At 36.0% G+C, this 21,910-nt stretch overlaps 1 protein-coding gene across 2 annotated transcripts in view; it reads left to right on the forward strand.

Moving 5' to 3' along the window:
* The first annotated feature begins 17,479 nt into the window (after positions 1–17,479).
* The window catches only part of LOC107673374 (zinc finger matrin-type protein 4-like), a 62,443-nt gene continuing 58,012 nt past the window's right edge, over positions 17,480–21,910 (forward strand). For both annotated transcript variants that reach the window (XM_016466927.1, XM_016466926.1), the window contains exon 1: positions 17,480–17,613. In XM_016466927.1, the coding sequence (XP_016322413.1) occupies positions 17,527–17,613 (87 nt within the window). In that variant the 5' untranslated portion in view covers positions 17,480–17,526. The remainder of the gene's footprint in view (positions 17,614–21,910) is intronic.

Genomic DNA, 21,910 nt, shown 5'->3' on the forward strand with positions numbered 1-21,910 from the left:
TATTTAAGACTGAAAAGATAATGAAAGATACAGTAGACAATCTCTCCACTACAACCAACTGATCACTTTTGTATATATCCAAACTGTTGATAATGTGTTGTAAAATTATCAGAATTCACCTGCAATTGATTGTTGACTTTTCTAAGAAAAATATTACAACAGATTTCCAATGCACAGTTCTCTGCCAAACATCTTCGCAATTTATTGATACAATTTTGTACACACTGTGAAAGTACATACCATATAAGCCATTTCTTTAGGCATATTGAGTCTATTTTGCCAGTGTTACTCCAAGTTGAACAGACAACATTATTTTGCAATGTACATTGGTCACAGACTTTTCTGTGACCTGAACCATTCAGTCATCAAACATGTTTGGCAGTTCTCTGTTAACTCTGGTGAAGAATAAGAGGTCTGCTTTGCTTAATTACTGGCAAGATATATATGCATAGGATATGCTTGCATATGCTAAAGCCATGTTTATGACAAATTGAACTGCCCAATCCCATATAACTGAGTTGATTATGGACATGTTTGATAATAGAGTATTGTATACATAGGCCTATACTTTATCTGCTGTAGAACAAACTGTTTTCTGACTAGTAAAACTATTATAAAAGAACAGTACTCAATAACATATAACAAACAATACTGCTAAAAATGTTAATTGCTACAAGACATTTTTCCATGTAATCTCACAACTCGCTACTGTTATTACTGCATAACGCTGTTAGCGTTGCAGGTGAAAGGAGGTCTTGACATTTTAGTCCACAGTTTTGTCTAAAATGCATGTCACCACTCATTTAAGAATGCATAGTGCGAATTGCGTGAAGTGTCGCTTCCTTTTTTCCTTAAAGTTATAATCTTGTTGTGGCGTAGCACTATTAGTTTGAATGTTTCTCAATTCCCATTTTTTATGTTGGCAATCATTTTGTACATAAAATTCTAGCACAAATATAAAATAAAGACTATAAAAATGTTAATGTCTTTTGCACACCAGACTTTATTAAACTAGTAATTCAAAGTTTTAGGCAGAAAACATTTTGTAAATATATATGTCATGGTCATTTACAGCCATTGTCCCATGCAGAGAATTTATGTGGTCAATATGTACAAAACATCCCGATCACACCATTACAAAACTCAGTTTGCACAATCAGATTATTTTTCATTTATTTTGCTTAGTTGATATTAGTTGATCTGTGAATTTTGTGAACTATGATGTATGATGAGGGACTTTTCATAATGAGGGCTATGCCATGACAGGTAGCAGCTGGTAAGTTCAGGCCAAACACACAGACTGGTACATAATTACAGAGAAAAGACTACATGTACTGTGGCCAAGATAAATTATTCACAAAGTGAAATTACTACAATATACATTTATATATAAATATATAATAAAATGCAGTATTCATTCTTACTGCATGTTTTTCGAGCATGTTAATCCTGTCTGGAATGTTGCAACGGTCTTCTATCAACAATGAGCACAAGTTCAATAAACGCCAGTTTCACTGCCATGTTTCAGATGATTTATGGGCCATGCTCTGGAAACGATTGCATGGATGAGTACAATAGACTGTCAGAGTTAATCAAACTGTCTGCATCCTCAGACATGACTGCCAAATACAGCTAATTGTTGTTTTTATGCTTCATTTTACCTATGTAGTGTTTTGAGAAGAATCCCAACCTAGGCATGCTTTTCTTATTTGTTTCAATATGGTTGTGATATGAAATGCTAACTCTTAACAAATCTCTTATGTTTCAGCTGTCAAACTGATTTCACAGAGTTGGTCTTGGATGATGGCATATCCATACCAGCTATACGCATGTCGGTCGGTGCTGACAGAGCTGTTTTAATAATGGCATATGAAGTGATACGTTTTAATGTTTATAATGGCTCTTCACCTTTCAACATTAGCATGCTCTGAAAATAAGTAATACATTTTAATAGCCGTTCTTTGTGGTCTAGCCTAGCACTCTTGCCGCACAATGACTCACTTTTTAAGGTAACAATAAACCACATCAACCGATCAACTAACATGTTAAATCAATCAGTGAGACAACTACATAACCTCAGACTGATTGGTGGGATGTTCAATCACAGAACTATTATTAAAATAGCAATAAATGCAGAGTTCCTGTTAATGCTGGGAAGAAATAAAAAGCAAATTACTTTGGTGTGCATCTCAATAGAAAAACATACAAGAATGAAAAATGCAGGAATAATACCAAGACCAATCTTTGGACATATGGTTTTAGTAAATGACCTAGTATTGCAAAATGTATTTCAGATGTGGTTTCATCCCCGTCATAGTTATTGCAGCGGTCTTCGAAAGGCTGGAAAGAGTCAGGATGCAGCTTTGCCTTGTTAGGTAACAATCTTTGATTAAAACTTTCTCTCTGTTTCCAAAGGTCAGACAACACCATTCTGCTTTTCATTAGTTTTTGTTAACAGACCATATTTGCATACTCCAAGTGGGGTTTATTAGTTTACAATTACAAAACATCAGCAAGATGAGTTTGAATAATAATGAATGCTATGAAAATATGCTAAGACAAACATCATGGTTTTGATCAAGAAAAATACGTGGGCAAATCATTTAGATGCGCAATCCATATAACAGGTTGTGTAATATGTTTAAAATTCATTCTCATCTAAATTATTTGTATTATGATAAACTACCTTGTTGTTATATATTATACAAAAAGATCGACACACCATAAAATAGATGGTACGTTGAGTTAAATTTCTGCCATTTTGTCATTTGAAGTTATTGCAACAAGTTTGACTTTAGACTACTCAGGTGCATAGCCTCGTTTGAGGGCGGGACTAACGCACAAACGGTAATCCCATTGGCTAGTGCTCACATTTTACCATCCGCGTTTTGATGTCAGCTTGATGAACTTGTTTTAATATTCATGAGCCAGGAGCGACAGACACTCGGCTGCTGACAGTTTGCGAGCTACCTGGGGAAAAAGGCATGAGCAAAATAGAGATGTCTTCGACTTTTGTAAGTGGGTCTCATTATTACTTTTTCTCCTTCAGAAACACAGAATGACCAATAATGTCTCAAACACCACTATCAGCCCATGTTCAGTTTAATATGAAAAACATGCATTTTAATTCATGACGCTTGATTGACAGATGTTTAACATATGAAATTATCTGTATAAACGGCGTTTAAAATTGTGTCATGTAGTGAAGAAAGGCTGATGGAATTTGAAACCTAAAAAAAAAAAAAATTTTAACACTTTTTAGGTCGTTCCTATGCCCCTGCTTGTACCACGTTCATTTACAAAACCAAAATGATAGGCCTACTTAAAAGTCGGTGCTTTCATGAAGCAGTCTGATGATGATGGTTTAGATTCCTTACAGATATTATGTTATGATTACTTTCTGTAAAATGTTTGCATCAAAGAATGCTAAGGTGCTTTGCATCTCCCAGTTACCTTTATCTCCATTTGGTCTCTGGCTCCTCTCTTACTTGCATAGGAATTTGCTTCATAATGTCCATGAATAGATAATAGGCAACATCTTGATTAAATAAATGCTGATAAAGCTGGAAAAAGCCATCTGCAAATTTTAACGGCATAATATAAACTGTAAGTGCTACTTATCTTCATGCAGTGGCTAAGATGGATCCAAAACAGAGTTCTGGCGCTATGTGGGAGGTCGGATCTTTCCAGCAACTCTGATATTTGATAAGTGGACAGACTCATTTGACCCGACTGAATTCCTGTAGATGTGAAGATTTTGGTCATGCCTTGGTACAGTTGACCTGAGAAAAGAAAAGAAAAAGAAAAAAATTGTTTTCTCTTGTGTATATCATTCATTCAATTTCTATGACAAGAGTTCAACATATTTGTTAAATCAAATTATCTAGACAATCTTTGGAGCCTACGGACAGATTAGCAATGATAGTTTTGTGGTGAAGCACATGAAGCAAAGGTAAACAACTCATGACAAGCAAAATATGAGGATCCCAACAAAATGTCAATCTTAAAAGTGGTGCCATTTCTGTGGCATACATACATTTTATTGCTAATTCCTGACTTGAATAAATAATAATGTAACTCATGAAAATATCTGTAACATTGCCATTAATCACAAATATTAGCTAGTGAAAAATATTTTAGTCAATCACTTTTGTTAAATGTTCATTGTTGCTTGATAGGAATAAACTATATATATACAAATTGCAGTTTATTGTCTAGCTTAAACAGAAGAAACATCACAGTCAAATGATTTGGGGGGAATCTTTACTTTTCAGTGTAGGTCACTTACTGATAATATGATATATGTCTTGTAATATATAATATCAAATCCTCATCACAAATTAATTTCATACTTAAAAATTAGACACTTAATTTAAAACCACATTAAGATTGTGTGGGGAAAAATACCTATTTAATATTGTTTTAGTAGTTCATAATGTTCCATTATTTGTTACAGTCTAGTCTCTTGTTGCTGGAAAAAAGGATGCAATTTGGCAAATCCAGGGTTTTATTTAACAGTTTCCTGTGTACTGATTTAGAGTTTGCAAGAGAAAGAAAAAATGAAATTTCCTCAGTGCAGGATTTTCAGTTGAAAGTTCAGTGTTCTGTGTTGCTATTGTTGGATTCCTTTGGGTATACCAAAACCCTAAAAGTAAAAGTAATTTACAGCCTGAAACGTTCATCTTTAAGCCTCCCAAAAACCAGACAGGGAATGAAGGTTAAGGGGTTGAACTCTCTTGAAATTAGCCATAAACATTACATTGAGTAATGAAGTGTTAAGTGACCAGGGAAAATAAAATGGTAGCATTACTGCAGAGACATAAATGTACAGGTTAGTCGAGTGTTTTATTGAAACACGTCACACTAAAGCTTTCAGTCTGAGGGAAATGTGCAGTAATTGTACATTACATATATGCCATATAATTTATGCTTTGCCAGAACAAAACATGATCATACAAAAGCAGCTTTATCTTGGTTTGAATATGTAACTGACATACGTGGCGTTCTCTGTAACTCCCTTCTGTCTTTGAGGTGTCTCCTGACGGGACTAAGATGAACGCAAGTGCGCAAAGCTGTCCCGAACCCCTTACACACCAAGAAGAGGGGGTGCTCAGAGAGAAACGGGGGCCGAAAGAGTGTCAGTGTTGGGGGTGTGGGAGGACAGGGTTTGCCAGCTAAGCAGCTCAGGCAGCTATTGTTGGTGCACCTGGCCGCAAGACTCATTTCTAATTTATAAAGCACCTCCCAGATCTGCCAAGCGGAGCTTTACTCCTGGGGCACCTCAGACCACTATTGTTTATTATTCTCCCCCAGCTCCCACTTACAACTGACTGCAGAACGTTGACCAGAAACACACTCGTGGCTCGATTTTTCATTTTAGTGTGGAGCTTGGGAGGTGAGTCATGGTTAGAATGCGTTTTATACCAGGCGTATACAGCACACACATTTATTCATATTGTAAACACACTTAAACCCACTCGGACTACAGCGCACACAGAGCCATAAATGTACATGCTCTACAAACTGCTCATTCCATCATTCAGTCATCATTAGTTCGTGTGTATAGTGCCAGTAAAGTAACTACAGCACTTTCTCAAAAATCACTATAAGTAATGTGCTGATGTTTTTGGTGCAAAATGATGGACAGGTCCTTTTGAAAGACTACTTTTGCATAGCTTTTTGGGTCAGACAGAGGACTACATATCTTCATGACTGTCAAAATTAATGGATCACTTCTACGATTTAAATATTGAAAAAGTCTGTTTTGACGGTATACATGCTTGATATATTTTAATGCATTATACACATCAAGTTTCACATTATTTTTCTTTATTAGTAAAATACCAATTTAAAGGAATAGATTACTCAAAAACTAGTCATTCTTAACCTGTATGGTTTTCTTTCTTCCATGGAACACAAACGGAGATAGCCTGAAGTGAATGGTGACTCCTTTGCTACGGTATATTTTAAGTGTTTTCATTCTAAAGTTGTTTTGTGTGAGAAACAGACTGAAATTTACATCATAGTTCGCTGAAAAACTTCACCGCAGCAGCTCTTGAATGTCATTCATATTCGTATTGAAATATGGTGCCTCAAAAGGTGTCAGACCTTTGATTTTGGATTGATGTTAATTAGGGGTGTAACGGTACACGTATTCGTACCGAACCGTTTCGGTACGGGTCTTTCGGTTCGGTACGCATGTGAACCGAACGAATACAGTTTTTTTTTTCCTCCGGAAATTCAAATAATAAATGGCGTTTTGACAGTCTTTGATGTGGCATGACAGATCGCTGTATAAACACCTTGGAGAGCCGCTTCTGGGACGGTTCAGAAACGTGCTGGTATATAATCCCAACACAAGCATCGACTAGAGCGGACGCGATCAGCTCCGGTTCCCGTGTCTGAGCCGTGACGCCCCGCAGATTTGTGCAGAGCGGAGCGCGAGTGAACGCGGTCATTCCTTCCTCTGTACGTACGTACCGAACCGTCATATTTGTGTACCGTTACACCCCTAATGTTAATAATGTTAACATTGTTGGTTCTCATGTATCTCATGACCAATTGCAACATTAAATTTTCACACGAGAATTTAGAGGCACAGCTGAGGGGGGTATACATTTATGTTGACTTTTATGTTGAATTTTGGTCTGTTCCTCACACAAATCTACGATATGTCATATGAATTATTTTATGTGTCTTTTTGTCATATTTGGAGCTTGACAGCCCCTGGCCATTTTAACACATAACTGTATCACAAATAGCATCATGGGTGTCCTGCCTAACATCTGTTTTTGTATTAATCAGAAGAAAGTCATACAGGTTTAAACTGACGGGATGATTTTTGGGTGAACTATCCCTTTATGAGGTCAGCTATGCTGTAATTTATGAATTTGCCTCTTCTTTTCATTGTGCATGCAAAGTTCCAGCTGGATCCAGAACATAATGAAACAGGATTTCTGAACACACATGTGAAGCACCCAAAAAATAACCTTCTCATTAAAGAATGGACTGAGAATAGATTCAAACTAACGAGCTCCAACTAGAGTCATACCTGCGTTTTTCTCCTGGACAATGTTTCTTTGTGCTCAACTTGGAGATGGAGAACTATCATCTTTCCAAGTGCCTATGGCTAGTCAGACAGGGAAAGAGAGAGAGAGACTGAGGAAAGATACCCATCTCAGAAGACCTTATTTTTCTAAATTTGACAGAACATTAGCTTGCTTAAAAAAAAAAAAACAGGGAGAGGAACATATAATGCTAGGGAGATTTTATCTGTTGGAGAATCTAAGTTTCCCCGAAGTTTACCAGAACTCCCACAGTAGTGTCTGTCTCAAGTCTCCCCCTGTTGGAGAAAAGTGGAGATTGACATGGCTTTTCAGCAGATCACAGAATGCAGATGGAAAATGAAGAAGATTGGCCTGTTTCTGAAGCTATGGCCAATTTGACATTTACCGTTGATAAATCCATAGCTATTTGAGTGCCAGGAGTTTACTCTTCCATCTGTTTATGTATGTGAAATAGAAACACATTATGGAAAATAGTACTCTTCGTAGCCTGAGGTGTTAAAAAAAATTAAATGGCAAACGACAGCTGTGATTATAAATTGTTTTCTTAATGCACTGCCAATTGAACCCTTTGTGGTATGATTGATTGATTGATTTCATAAAATAGACTCAATAACAGGCAAAAAAATTTTTTTATTTTTTTAAAGTTTACAGATTAAACCCAAAGCCCAGACATAGTCTGTGAATAAAACATTCAACAACAAAAAACACTCCCATTTGTAAGAGTTTTGTTTTTCCATCAATTTTTCCTTTATGTTATCAATAGCTCCACCACATTGAGTGAACAATTATCTTTTATCTCTTAATATCACTCTTAAAAGCCAAGCTCAGCCTCACTATAGAGTTCATTGTGCACTTTTATACATGGTCTTTCTATAGAAAATTCATTAGAATTGCAGTAATGCATTTCCCCATTGAAAAAAAATACATTCATTGTGGAACAAATTTGCCTCAAGGTTCATATTTTCTACAACAGAATTTACTGACTGTATAGATAACATCTATCTGTGAGCAGAGACATCTGTTTAACTTAGTGATACATCAAACATGTTTCTACACCCCCATGGTGATTGTTAATTGCAGATTATTTATACTGTTGTAAACTGTATTTTCAAAAGTCAACCAGGCCGGGAACAAACTTGCCTTACTTGGGAAAAGAAAACTGTCTTGTCTGGCATGACAGGCGAGGCAGTGATTGTTCACTATGATTCACTTACTGTGATCTCCAGTGTGCAAGGAGGTGAGACGTTGTTGGACATTTACACCCCAGCCTGATACTCCCTCTGAGAGGAAGATGGGGACTTCTCGCTGCTCCGAGCTCAAGTATGTGATGAAGAGGGATTCCAAGACTAACAGCACAGTCACTGGCTCTTCTCCATCCCTCTGGGCAAGGCTGGCTACCATCATGCAGTTCTCTGCCAGCACCTCATTGGCTCTGACTGCCTTCTCTAATTGCAAGCACCACGCATTCCCAGAATGCCTCACTCAGGTTTCCAGCTCATAGTTTTTTTCCTAAGATTTTCTTTAAATGGAGTCAGATTAGAAATGTGGTTTAGGGAAAGTGAGAGCTTTGATTTGGAATGAAATAATATGAAATGAAGTGCGAAGTGGGAAGCCCTTTATACTTTGCTGTGGTAATCCACAATAACTACTCTCTTCCTTCCAGTTTTCCTCCTCTCATCCCCTGACTACCACCCTTAGTCATGACTTTTTGTAGTTAATCAATATTTTTCCAGACCACCACAAGAGGGAGACAAAATCGTTTGCAACAGCCTACTTTGATGTTAACGAAAAGGCCCTGCATTTTTACATTTAGTTTATCCAGTTAGATAAGAACTTACAGTTTCCAGGTAACATTTTAATAGAGGAATTAAAATGATAATTTGTAAATAGTACTTGATCTCTATACACATAATCTATCTCCACCGTAGCCAGCACATCCTCATGTGTGTAGTTTGATGGATGCTGTATTTGCTCTTGGGCACATTGATCTGTGGGTGTTTGTGGGCAGATTGTATGAATAGCCCTGGTCCTCTCTGCCCACAGTGTTCTCAATCTCTTATGCTCGTTATAACTTGATAGAGACAATGATGAGAGATACTGCTATAAGAAAATATAGTTTGTCTGTATACTAACACACTGTATTGTTGATGTGCTTTATACAGTAGGACTACATCACACAAAACAATTTATTTAACAATAAGCACACAGGAATATGTTTATTGAATTAGCCTTGAACACTGGCACAGAGCGCTACAGGCTGTCCTTTCCCTTTACAACCCTCAGCATCACCAGTGGTGGCACACAAGAGCTTGCAGCTGCGTGACCTCAATTTCACAAGGGCCTGATTCTACTACACTACTGATGCACACTTGGAATGGTGTCAGAGGGGGAAAAAATCACATCTCCTCACATAATTTCCTTGGGCGTATTCATTCACCCTTACTACTTATCAAACTTTAAAAATACCTGTGCATAAGTGACTGACAGCCCAGCGGAATCAACTATAAGACATCTTACCTTTAAATTAAAAACTGAATTTATTTCACTTCAGACTCCAGGTTGATGCTGCCTTCATGTGCTTATCTTAGACTAGCTTTCCTTATCCAGATGTTAACCGTTCGAAAGGAAACAGCAAAATTGGTCTGGGTTCAGCCCGAAACCACTTCAAGCATCACCAAGAATGAGGTCTTGACACCTGCGGCTACATTAAACATGACATCACTGTGAATGAGGTTACAGCACTCACCAGTTTTCTGCTGTATATAAATAAAGTGCCTTGTATAACAGTTCTTGACATTTCCACTGTTATATTCAGAATATATATATATATATATATATATATATATATATATTAATTGTGAGGAAAAAATGTAGACTTGCGAGATATAAACTCAGAATTGTGACACTTTCTCTCATTAAGCTTCCATAGGAAACACATTTTTGTCAAATTAAGTGCAAAATGACAATTTGTTGAATGTGTCTTTATTATTGAATGCTTTACTATATTCCCTGGAACAGTCTGCTAAATCCTGCATTACATCCTAAGTTACAAAGCATGAAGGATGAAAATGGGATCAAATCCATTGCTGTATCAGTTGTCACACTGCATGTACCATACAGAAAATTTCCCCAGTGGACTGATAGCCCATCAGTTCCACACATCCCCCATTTCTCCTCTTTTTATTTTCTCTCTGTGTTTGTGTTGGGGGATTGGAGTTGCCTAAGGAAGAAACTGTGACATCACTGTAGGTGACCTTGGTTCCCTGTCAGCCACAGCCGTATGGAAACTGGTATGAGTGTGCGTATGCGTGCATGTGTGAAAACGTGTGCGTGTGTGTGCTCAGGCAGCGAGCTGTGCAGTGGCTGTGAAGCAGAACATTAGCTTAACTTTTGAGGTGCATTTGCCTAAAGCCTGAATGAAAGAGCAAACCTATTCTTCACATGTTATCTTCTCATTTTTGTTCTTATCAAGAAGGCTGTAACCTGTATCATAAGATAACTACTTTTAAAACTGACATAAATGCCTGGGTACTGAGCTTAGTAACCACATTGTCAGTGCAATAGGCAAAACCTCTATTTTCATGTAAAAAAAAAAAAAACGATCTAAAAATCATCCTATAACCTCTTATGCTACAATATATCAAATGCATTAAAAAAAAAAAATGGTATAGTCCCTTAACCCTGCTTAACAGCTTTTACATTTAAAATGAGCAAATAAATAATAAATTATATTAAATAAAATTAATATTTAATTGCTCAAAACCAGATTTTCCTGATCCAAAATGAGTCAGTACTGACTGAGTCAAGATGCACTCTAAAAAAATCTGTAAAAATATGGCACAATGCACTGCATTAATATGATATTTTTTTAAACTGTTGTTTGTATTGCAAGGTGTTTTGGAGTATGTCTATAAAATTAATGGATGATGTCCTATAGCAGAAAATTATCAGTAGATTTTTTTTTACAGTGGGCATGGCTTTTTAATGACCCCCACATGACAAAATGAATAGTACAAGAGACAGGGTCGTGGGTGTCATCTGTAAAGGACCCCAGGCTGGGTCTAAAGTCTATGTCCTGACATGTCACATTTGGATCTGGCAGAGGCATGGAGAAACTAATTTTGGCTTAAAGAAACTTACTCCAGCTCCAGAACATGGAACAGATGTAGCATGAAATACAAAACATGACTAGCTAAGTTAGCAAAATTGTATGTTATCTGCTTTCACATATAATGGATATTTATTTTAGCTTAATTTATGAACCACATTATCCCACATTCTCTATTTTCTCTATTTAAAAAGAGTTTTTAATTGCTTCAACCATTTAGGCCTTCTCACACTCTGTAGCCTACACACCATAATGTTTTCACTGTAATCAAACAAATCAAGGGAAGAGGACGATCGGTTCAGTAACATAGCCATTCTTATTTATTACTTCAGTCTCCCCTCTTGTCAGCTGTTCCACATACGCTCTCACAGTCCCTGAAACATAATCACAGAACAAAAAAAACAAAAAACAAAAACACTGCACTGCCGTTTCAATCTGCCGTGAATGCTTTGATTGCCTTTGTGATTTATTGTGAGATGGCCATTGAACAGTGAAAGTCACGCAGTAACCAGCAGCTTCTACTTTTGAATTCTAGATGCCTATTTACCTAGAATTCCTGTAGAGAATGTAAATGAGCCGATGGGAATTTGAATGTAGCCAGCTATGAGACTAAGAGTGGAATAAGAAAGGAAGAATAGAATATACAATCCACAGGAGATTTTTCTCCAAGGCATTCCCCAGAATCTCACAATAGTTTTCTTTGAGAATGAGAAGTAGGCTTAGAACTCAGATTTTGCCTTTTTACTGTAATAAAGGAATCTATTGGAGCTATGATTGGGTTGATATAAATAAGAACCTTCTATTATTATACTTAACATGGGGGATTTGTACTGAAAAGTATTCTGGTGTAGAGAGAACTGAACATGAACAACCCCACATATCTGTCTTTTAAAAAGTAATGCCTAAGCCCTTTTAATTTTTGGAAAGCTCTTTTTTGATGTTTTACGATATGCAGCTCTTTCAATTATTACAGTAGCCCAGACATCAAAGATTTGCCTACATTATTTTCAGTTATTCTGATTAATTGTAAGTAAAAAGGAAAATTCAGCCGTCATCTACTCACACAAGTTCATGGCTTTCTGAATATACAATTAAGCTCAATGATATCCCATTTACTATGAAAATTGCAAACTGTGATAAATCTAGCAGTCGGATTAAAACTTCTGCATAGAAACCAGTAAAGAATCCAACTGATCGTATTTGGATAAAAGCATGGATATTGATAAAAGCATCTGCTAAAGTGCATAAATGTAAATGTAATATTTGAGCTTGTGATTTTGCAAAGTTCTTGTCGTTTTTGTTTGCGATATGCGTCAAACAGTTCTTGAAGTCTGTCTGAGACTCAGACCACGGCAATAACAGCTGGTCAGTTGCAAACGGCTTTGTGCTCCTAATCTGTCCACAAATGAATCCTCAAGACATTTGTCCCTTCCTCATCCAGACAGTTGTCTGTTCCTTTTAAATGGTCAAACCATTTATTCAGACAGAAGCATTGGTGCCAAAAATGGCAAGAAATAAAGTCCAGATATATCAGGTGCATATGTGTATATACACAACAGTAGTGGGGAACTAGCAGACTATGGGGAGGATAAAAATACATTTTTATTTAGAGGCCACACACCATTTATTCTATCATACTTTTGCCTACATTATACACCTCACAAATTTGGAGCACAGCCTTTCAAACTGGGTTTATGTGGGGTTTTGAAGCTTGTTGAGTGAATGCTCACACATTTTCTGTGTGTGACAGCTCATGTAAAACTGGCCTAATTCTGCATTGGCTTGTTACCAGACATGGTGACCTGAAAATGAGTGACTCTATAGACACAGGAAGTGAGTGGAGCAGTTTTCATTCGTTTATGGAAACCCAAGGATAATAATTTATGCTTTAATAAACCATGTAGACAAGAAACACTAATAATAATTTAATAATTTATGCATTTAGCAGACGCTTTTATCCAAAGCGACTTACAGTGCATTCAGGCTATACATTTTTTACCAGTATGTGTGTTCCCTGGGAATTGAACCCATGACCTTTTTGCACTGCTAACGCAATGCTCTACCGCTGAGCCACAGACAGAATGACAGAATACCGTTCATTGAGATAATTACGTCAATAATGAGTAGATGTCATAACATAAACAATGTTGAGCAGAAGGGACAAAATCAATTGGGCATGTTTAAATGTGGATGGTTATATTATGTCACAATATGAATCTTTTTCCTTTTTTTTTCAAAAAGAAATTTTAATTTGACGTGAACAGATGTGTGGCCGTCTATCTGACGAATAGTCAAAAACAAAAGGATCTCAAAGTCGAGTTTAGCCTAAGGCCACATCCTCTTTAGTGTCATTCTGATGAACTGCTCCCCACACAGCCTGGCATCACTTCAAATCATAATCAAAATTCACTCTAAGGTCAATGGATTTTTCAGAGTTAAAAGATGCAGTATGTTTTCTTTAGAACCTTTTCAAGGTAAACATTTACACACGAAAATGCAGGGCATACATTATTTTTTTTAGTCTGTTATCGGATATGAAAAGGACTTCATTCATAGGCCCACGCTGTAAAAAAAATAATTTTCAATAAAAAAAAAAAACACAACAACAAACAGTAGTTACTACAACTACAGTGATGAATAATGTATGACATGATAAAAATAAATAAATAAAATTGCAAAATAATTGCTACAAGGTGATCAGCAAATAAATAAATAAGTGGACATATTGATTTATTCTATTAAATACTGATTTGAATTGATTTTGAATGATCTTACCCAAATATTATCTTAAATATTCTACTAAAAAAAAATATTGCAGAGATGTAAGGCCTGCAATACCTACACTTCCAATCTTTGCACTTGACTACTTGTCTAATTATTGTACATGACTGTATTTCCTGTATTTGCCCAAGTGTTCAAGTGGGCATGATAACCACAACCATGTGTACAACTTTTGATTACCCAGTTCAAATTTTTTACATTTTTTTACAGAGATTTTGTTATGCATTTCGATTGTCAGCACTTTTTTTTGACTGTCAGCACCTTAAAAAAAAAAAAAACATTCTAAATATCTGTTTAGTAGTTCCTATGTGACAGACAACACAATTTAATTGTGGCACTTCTAATTAAAGTGATAACATATATAACAAGTATAACCAGGGCCGGCCCGTGGCATAGGTGGAATAGACAAATGCTAGGGGCATAAAAAGTTTTTTTTTATTACCAATACTATGATTTTAAAATATTACAAAAAAGCGATCGTCCCACAAAAACATAACTATTTTATTGCTCTCCTGACTCACCCCGGTTCGATGCCTGATGAATCTTCCCCCGCACAGCCGCACTTCTACATACATCAGTTACCTGATTGTGATAGATGTTCACTAATAAATTATTACTATGTCAAAAAGACCGAAGCCCTCTGGTGCCCAGGGAAGAAAAAAAAAGAAAGAATAGAAGACGAAAAAAAAACAGGACAAAGACAGAGGAAATGTGATGTAATAAATGACGATCATATAAATAAACTAGATGAGGTAAAAGTTTGTGAATAAACTTTATAGAAAGCCTAGTCTAAAAGTTTAAAAAAAGGTCTGGAGTTCCAGAGAGCCGAGATTTTTCGTGTCACATGATAACACGTTTTAATAATATTTTTATGCTATAGTTGTGTATTATTTGGGTATTTATTGTATTTTTAATTTGAATTGGCTAATTTAGTAATGTTTGTATATAACTGGGCTTAAATGTATTGTACATTATTAGTTCAAGTTAGTTAATACATTCACTAATGTTAAAAAATGATACCTTATTGTAAGTGTTACCGTTTCACTATCATCAGCTTTTTTTAAATAAGAAAATGTAACACCCAATAGTCACATATACTCCTACATTTCTCTCTTCATATGCACTTTTGAAATATCTAGCCATGCAGTTTCTGTGTGAATGTTTAAACACAATGATTATTGGTGGAATGGGCTGCGAGGCAAGGGGCACCAGGTAAAATCTTGCAATATCCTCAAATATTGCTCTGAAGTGTGGATAGGCTGGAAACAACAGTTTGAAACTAAAAATGTCTAAATGATGGGTTTATTTATTTGTTTTTTTTTTTGTTTTTTTTTTAGACAATCAACTTTTTACTTTACAACACAGCTTTTAGCAGCTGTATGAACTGTATGACGGCACCCATTCACTGCAGAAGATCCATTGGTAAGCAAGTTATGTAATGGGTAACACTAATAAGTATACAATAATAATAAATGAACAAACTATTGTTTTATCGTTTATTCATAGTTTATAAACTGTAATTAATACATTCATAGACTCTATACAAATAGTAAGTTCGGTCACACTTTATTTTAAGGTCCAATTCCCACCATTAACAAACCATGAACTATGGTACCTAATTTGCTGCTTTTTAGGGTAACACTTTATTTTAAGGTGTCCTTGTTAGACCTGTTACATGTACTTATTATTATAATAACAATCAATTATGCATAATTACATGCAAGTAACCCTAAACCAAACCCCTAACCCTAACCATATAGTAAGTACATGTAGTTAATTAATTACTCTAAAAAATGCTGGGTTAAATACAACCCAGTACTAGGTAAAATATGGACAAACCCAGCGATTGGGTTTAAATGTTTAACCCAACCTTCTGGGTAGTAACCCAAATGCTGGGTCAAAACAACCCAATCGCTGGGTTTGTCCATATTTTACCCAACACAGGGTTGTATTTAACCCAGCATTTTTTAAATGTATAATTACACTGTAACAAGGACACCTTAAAATAAAGTGTAACCATAGTTAGTAAGGTAGTTGTTAAGTTGAGGTATTGGGTAGGATTAGGGATGTAGAATATGGTCATGCAGAATATGCGCTTTATAACTTAAGTACTAATAAATAGCAAATATGTTAGTAATACACTCTAAAAAATGCTGGGTTAAATACAACCCAGTGCTGGGTAAAATAGGGACAAACCCAGCAATTGGGTTGTTTTGACCCAGCGGTTGGGTTACTACCCAGAAGTTTGGGTTAAACATTTAACCCAACCGCTGGGTCAAAACAGCCCAATTGCTGGGTTTGTCCCTATTTTACCCAGCACTGGGTTGTATTTAACCCAGCATTGTTTAGAGTGTAGGCATGCTAATAAGCAAATAGTTAATAGTGAGGATTGGTCCCTATATTAAAGTGCTACCGTAAGTTCTTCATGTATTATCACTGTAATTAACAAAATTATTATTATTAATTTGCTTATTATTAAAAGTCAAAGAATTGTTAATTGCTAATAAAGAGTGAGTAGTTCTCATTTTAGATTAGGTCACGGAAAATGGGAAATGACTGTGCTATAAACCAAATTAAAGTGCTATAAACCAAGCTTTATTGAACATTAGTTGCATTCATATTCAATGTCCCTTAAAATGTTTACAAATTCATGTAGGACACACACATTTGCATATGTGGTTTACAGGGACTCTTCAAACATGTTTTTATACAGTACAAACGGTATACAACTTTCTGTTATAGGGTTAAGGGACATAATATACAGTTTATAAACTGTAAAAACCATTATGTACATACTGTACTGTATGTAAACGTAGCTAAAGGTTGGTGTACAGCACTTAATCAATGACATTTTCCCATTTTCCATGACCTCATCTAAATGTACAACTATTTAATAAGTTGTTAACAAAGCATTATCTAACTCTTTACATATGAACTCATTTAAAAAATAATAATTTGGTTAATTACAGCGACGATGCATGAAGAACTCACTATTTGTAAAGATTCTATTAATGAATTAACTACAGTTTATAAACCATGAATTAACTATATAATAGTTGGCAAATAACCTGTAAGTATAGGCTACTTTATTAGTGTATACTTATTATAAAGTGTAACCACGTAAGGCCAAATTTAATCAAATCTGCTCAGATCTCATCTAGCCTACATCTTGGTCCCAGGGAGTACATTTTCAACAAATGTTCATTTTTGGGCCAACTATTCCTGTATTAACTAAATAACGTAAAATGTAATAAAACAGGTGCAGAACTGATTGCTGCTCCGGTCTGTTTTCTATAAGTGACTAGTATTTACTTAAAAGCATAATAGCAACAAAATACATCTGCTGACTTAATTGACATTCATCATTCATCTTATCTCTGATCTTTCTCATTTGTGCACTAGTGTCTTGTTATAAATCCCAGCTTGTAAAGCCACTACTGCAGAAAAAAAAACTACTCCAGCCAATGGAGGACGGCGGGGCGGAGAACGCTCTGCAATTGAACTAAAGGACCGCAGGCAGCTGTACACGAGCATCCTCTATTCTACACACGCGCCCACATCATACAGTCAATGGATTACACTTTCTCTCTCCAAGTGCAACACCATCTGACCGTATACCCGTCACACTTATACGAGGACTACAGCTTAGAGTTACAGGTATGTTTATAAAAACGAAGTCAAAGTCTGTGCTAGTTTGTTTAGCGGTGATACGCGCGGCTCCAAACTAACCCTTCTCTCGATACTGTTGGAGATACTTGTTAAACACACTAACAACATTAGTAGACCGGATACCTCGTACTCTAAAATGAATTGGCGGCGTTACACTTTCTCTGATTTCTTGACGCTGTGACGCACGAAAGCCAGTTGTAGCGCGAATTCGATGAATGTGTTGCGTGCTGTGATGTTTACATGATAAGGGACACAGGAACAGTAAATACACTTCATAGTATCATACCTGGCGTTTAATTTGAGAGACCTCATCAGTATCACTTTCTTAAGCTTAAGCAGTGATGACCCCAAAAAGGTACATTTCTGTGGCACGAGGCAGTGTTGACAGATTGCTCTCGGTTTCGTCAATCTCACAGCTGTTTCATTTACTGCAAACGATCAATTATGTATCACTGTACAGTCCTGAGAACCCCGTCGATGCGGACAGTGTCAGTTTTCAGTCAAGTGCAATCTTCGTTTTCACCTGTTGTGATCTGTGTAATTTACCGAGACAGTTTGATTGTAGTAGTGTCAACTCTTGAATATATGAGGATTTAATGTAGTGCCTTGGGCAATTGTGGGATTATTACCTGTCCTTTATCTAGCCAAGAGAACGAACAATTGATTTAGACTTATACAATTTGCAGTCTTATGTACTAGGAGACATGTTAAAACAATTCTGCAAAGCAAATTAGTTTAGTTTTGTGCATATAGGCTATTATTCATTTTCAGAATCCTTGTTGATTGAATGATCTTACTTAAGCAGGTTTTCTTTACATGTAGGGTACAGGTTGTTCTGTACTGTACATTGAATAAATAAAGAAAAGAAGCAGAATGTTTTATAAACTTTTTCATTCTTACAGTCTTTGTAAGTTTAGTAGACACTCCGTAAAAGCACTATTGCCCACATAAGTAATCTTAAGTTATTTTAATGCATGTTTTTTTCATAATATTTTATTAACAGTTTTAACAATATTAACAGTTATTTTCCTGTTCATTACTATAAGGCTGCTTTGAAAGAGTGTGTATATAATGCATCATATAAATAAATGTGACTTGACTTGCTTTGAGGAACTGAAGAACAACCATTGGTGTTTGTTTTATTTTTCTAGTCATTGTTATTAACTTAAATAATGCATTAAGCATTTTCTTATATAAGTATTTATCCATTTGTTTTGTACATTAAGCCTTTGAAATGAGACTGTCCCTTTAAAGCTTCTCCTCCAGGTGCTGCTTAGATCATCTTTGTGCGGAACAATGGTAGCATTAATATTCTCTTTCATATTCCTTGGAGTGCAAATACGTGACACAAAAGCAGATGTCTTTTTCATAAGTGGCTTACCTTTTCTTTAACCCTGGATATGTACTTTGTCCGCTACACATGACATTTGCTGTAGTTACTGAAGAGCCAAATCTAATTCCTTTAGTTTGAACTTGTCTATTTGTCTGTATTAAATTCTATAATTATCATTTAGGATTAGAGATGAGAAATACATGATAAGTTTTCATTTTTAGCCATTCATTAGTGTACTGTCTAACAAGCTGGGCTAATAAACAGTTGTAAGGAGAGAGCAGAGAGAGAGAGTAAGATGTGAATTATTGATGTTTTCTTGACACTCTTTTTCTGTGCAGAGAAAAGAGGCTCATCTTTAATTTTTGTTATTATGGCATGTTTACGAATTAGCAGTCTCTGCCTGCCAGCTAGCCAGTGGAAAACAGTATAAGGGGAGAGGAATGCCAGATATAACAGCATCACTCTTATTGCATTCATTCATTATAGATAGATGCATCATAGTCCGAACCGTCCCGCTGTAGTGTGGTTTTCAGTGATAAGGGAGTAGAACAACTTCAAAGTTTGCTCATTTGAACATTATTTCCCGTCAGCATTCACACGTGAGCCTCCCTGCCTCATGCAAAGTTTTTAAAATCAAGCCATTTTCTCAGTATTAGGGGCAATGAAAATTGCACAGCGGTGGGTGGTTGGTTTGTTTACAGAGAAAATCATCCATGCACCACTAGGTGGCTCTGTTAGTGTAGAATCACCTCAGAATTACCTCTGGTTGGACCTTTTTTTTCAAGACTCCTGTGCAAAGCCTGCCATACTTACAGTTGCACATTCTGTTGAGGTTCATCTTTGTGGACTGTCCTATCCACAGCAATGGAGAGCCTTATTAACATCAGAATTTGTGATAAAATCTGAATAATTGAGATTTCAAAAGAGCCGTTGTTTAGATTATGATGTAAATCTTAGCATATATAATTTGTAATAACGAGCAGTTGAACTCTTTGAGATGTACCTTTAAAAAAGTTATATTCTAACATGAAAAGAGAAGAAGAATCTTCTGTCTCCATAATCAGAGCAACCTAATTCGTCTCCCAGGACTTCTGAGGCAGAAGTGACAGCCCATTGCCTCTCCAATACCGTTTTTCCATTGGGAGGGACAAAGCCCACACTTATGGAGAAGCTTATGGAGAGGAAAATGCCTTGCCAAAGCCCAGGGATATGATATGATATTATCTTTCACAATCCATCTCCATTTCTGCTCACAGGCATTAAGTAGCAAAGCTGAGGTTTAGACTCCCAGCAATATTTATAGCAATACTAGCTATCCTCAATGCACCATGAATACATATGCTGATTAAAATTAATTCCAGACATGTTCGTATTTATTGAAAATATGGTGTTGTCTAGTCATCTATTTTATAAAATAGGTAGAAAAATTCAGTTGTTTGTCTAAACATACCGCTTATATCAAATTTTATTATATTGTTTATCGGAAGTAATGGTTATTAGCTTTGAAGGAGTGAGGAAGGTGTCCTTTATATGAACCTTTCCTTCATTTTATCAGATGTTGTTGCAGTCCATGGGTTTCTAGTATGATGAAGAAAATGAGTTTTCTAATTTAATCGAATTTATAATACATGGTCCAGATAAAAAGCCCTATTATAGTATGAGTAAGACACGTTTGTCATGTGGTTTCACACTGAGGGTGTATATTCTTAGCTGGCATTGAAAGCACCCTGCAGATATTAAAGGTGCAAAAAAGGTAGCTCTAAATGAAATGGCACAGTGCATAACCAATGGCGGTGTTCAAGGTCGATTTTCGTCCTTACACCCAGTGAATGCATTGCCGGTTAGAGAACCTTGCAGTACATGTTCTGAACTGTTTTCCAACGAACAAGTAAACATTGCAAAACATGATTTGTGCAGAATTAAATCAAAAAGTCACATTTTGCTTTGCTTTGGGCTAGGCTGACTCATAGTTCAGGTGTGAAAGAGGTGTGTACTCTTATATTAAAGTTACATTACAGCATTGGAATGGTGTTTCCATATTATGTCTTGGAAACTGGATAAAGATTCAGGGTACACTGTTGTATGATAAAACAATTTATTGCAAAAATGATTTTTTTTGTCCAGTTTGAGTGCATAATTGTTTGCTAGTTTGCTAGACTAAAAAATGCTGCTTTTGTGCAGTTGTAAAACAAAAATGATTGGAGTATGATTTACAAGAAAATATTATTTCAGTTATATTATATTCTTACAATTTTTATGTTTAATTTAAAATGTTACTTGGCATGTCTTTGTAACTGTTTGTGAAATTCAGTACAGTCAAATGAACCCTTAGTGTAGTGGATCTCAATCTTCAATGATATTCAATGCCTACATAATTTTGAATAATTTCCAAGTAATCTTGAAGCCCCCTAGTGGGCCCCAGCCTGCTGGTTGAAAATCACTGCCCAAGTGTATAGTAGAGATGCAAGGATATTCAAATTCTGGCCGATACAATAAGTCTGATAATTATTTTCTTGTACTATTATTTACTCTTTTCCCCCATAGAAAGTAATTAGAGATAATTGGCAGATCCCCTGCAGCATTGCCACAGGCCCCCTAAGGGTCACACACCTTCTGTCTCTCTGGTTTTGTTTTTTTGCTCACATGAGGCCCATCTGAATGTTGCACGACTTCCAATTAAAGCAATAGAACAGGATAATGATGTTTGACCTTCAGCTGGCCACAGGAAAGAAGCAATGAGCAATGTTTTTGCTTTGAGAAATGAACTGACATTGAAGCAGTAGAAAAATTGCAAAGGTGAGGAGGGAAATAAGTAGATACATATTAATCCTTTAAGTGAATCAGTAATTATGTTTTGTGTTGTTTTAAGATGTGCTTAAAATGTCAGATATGTAATCGGTTCTATTGTAAGTAGGGCTGCAACAACTAATCGATAAAATCGATAATTATCGA

This window comes from Sinocyclocheilus anshuiensis, unplaced genomic scaffold (assembly GCF_001515605.1).
Source record: "Sinocyclocheilus anshuiensis isolate Anshui unplaced genomic scaffold, SAMN03320099.WGS_v1.1 scaffold508, whole genome shotgun sequence".
Taxonomy (NCBI): Eukaryota; Metazoa; Chordata; class Actinopteri; order Cypriniformes; family Cyprinidae; genus Sinocyclocheilus; species Sinocyclocheilus anshuiensis.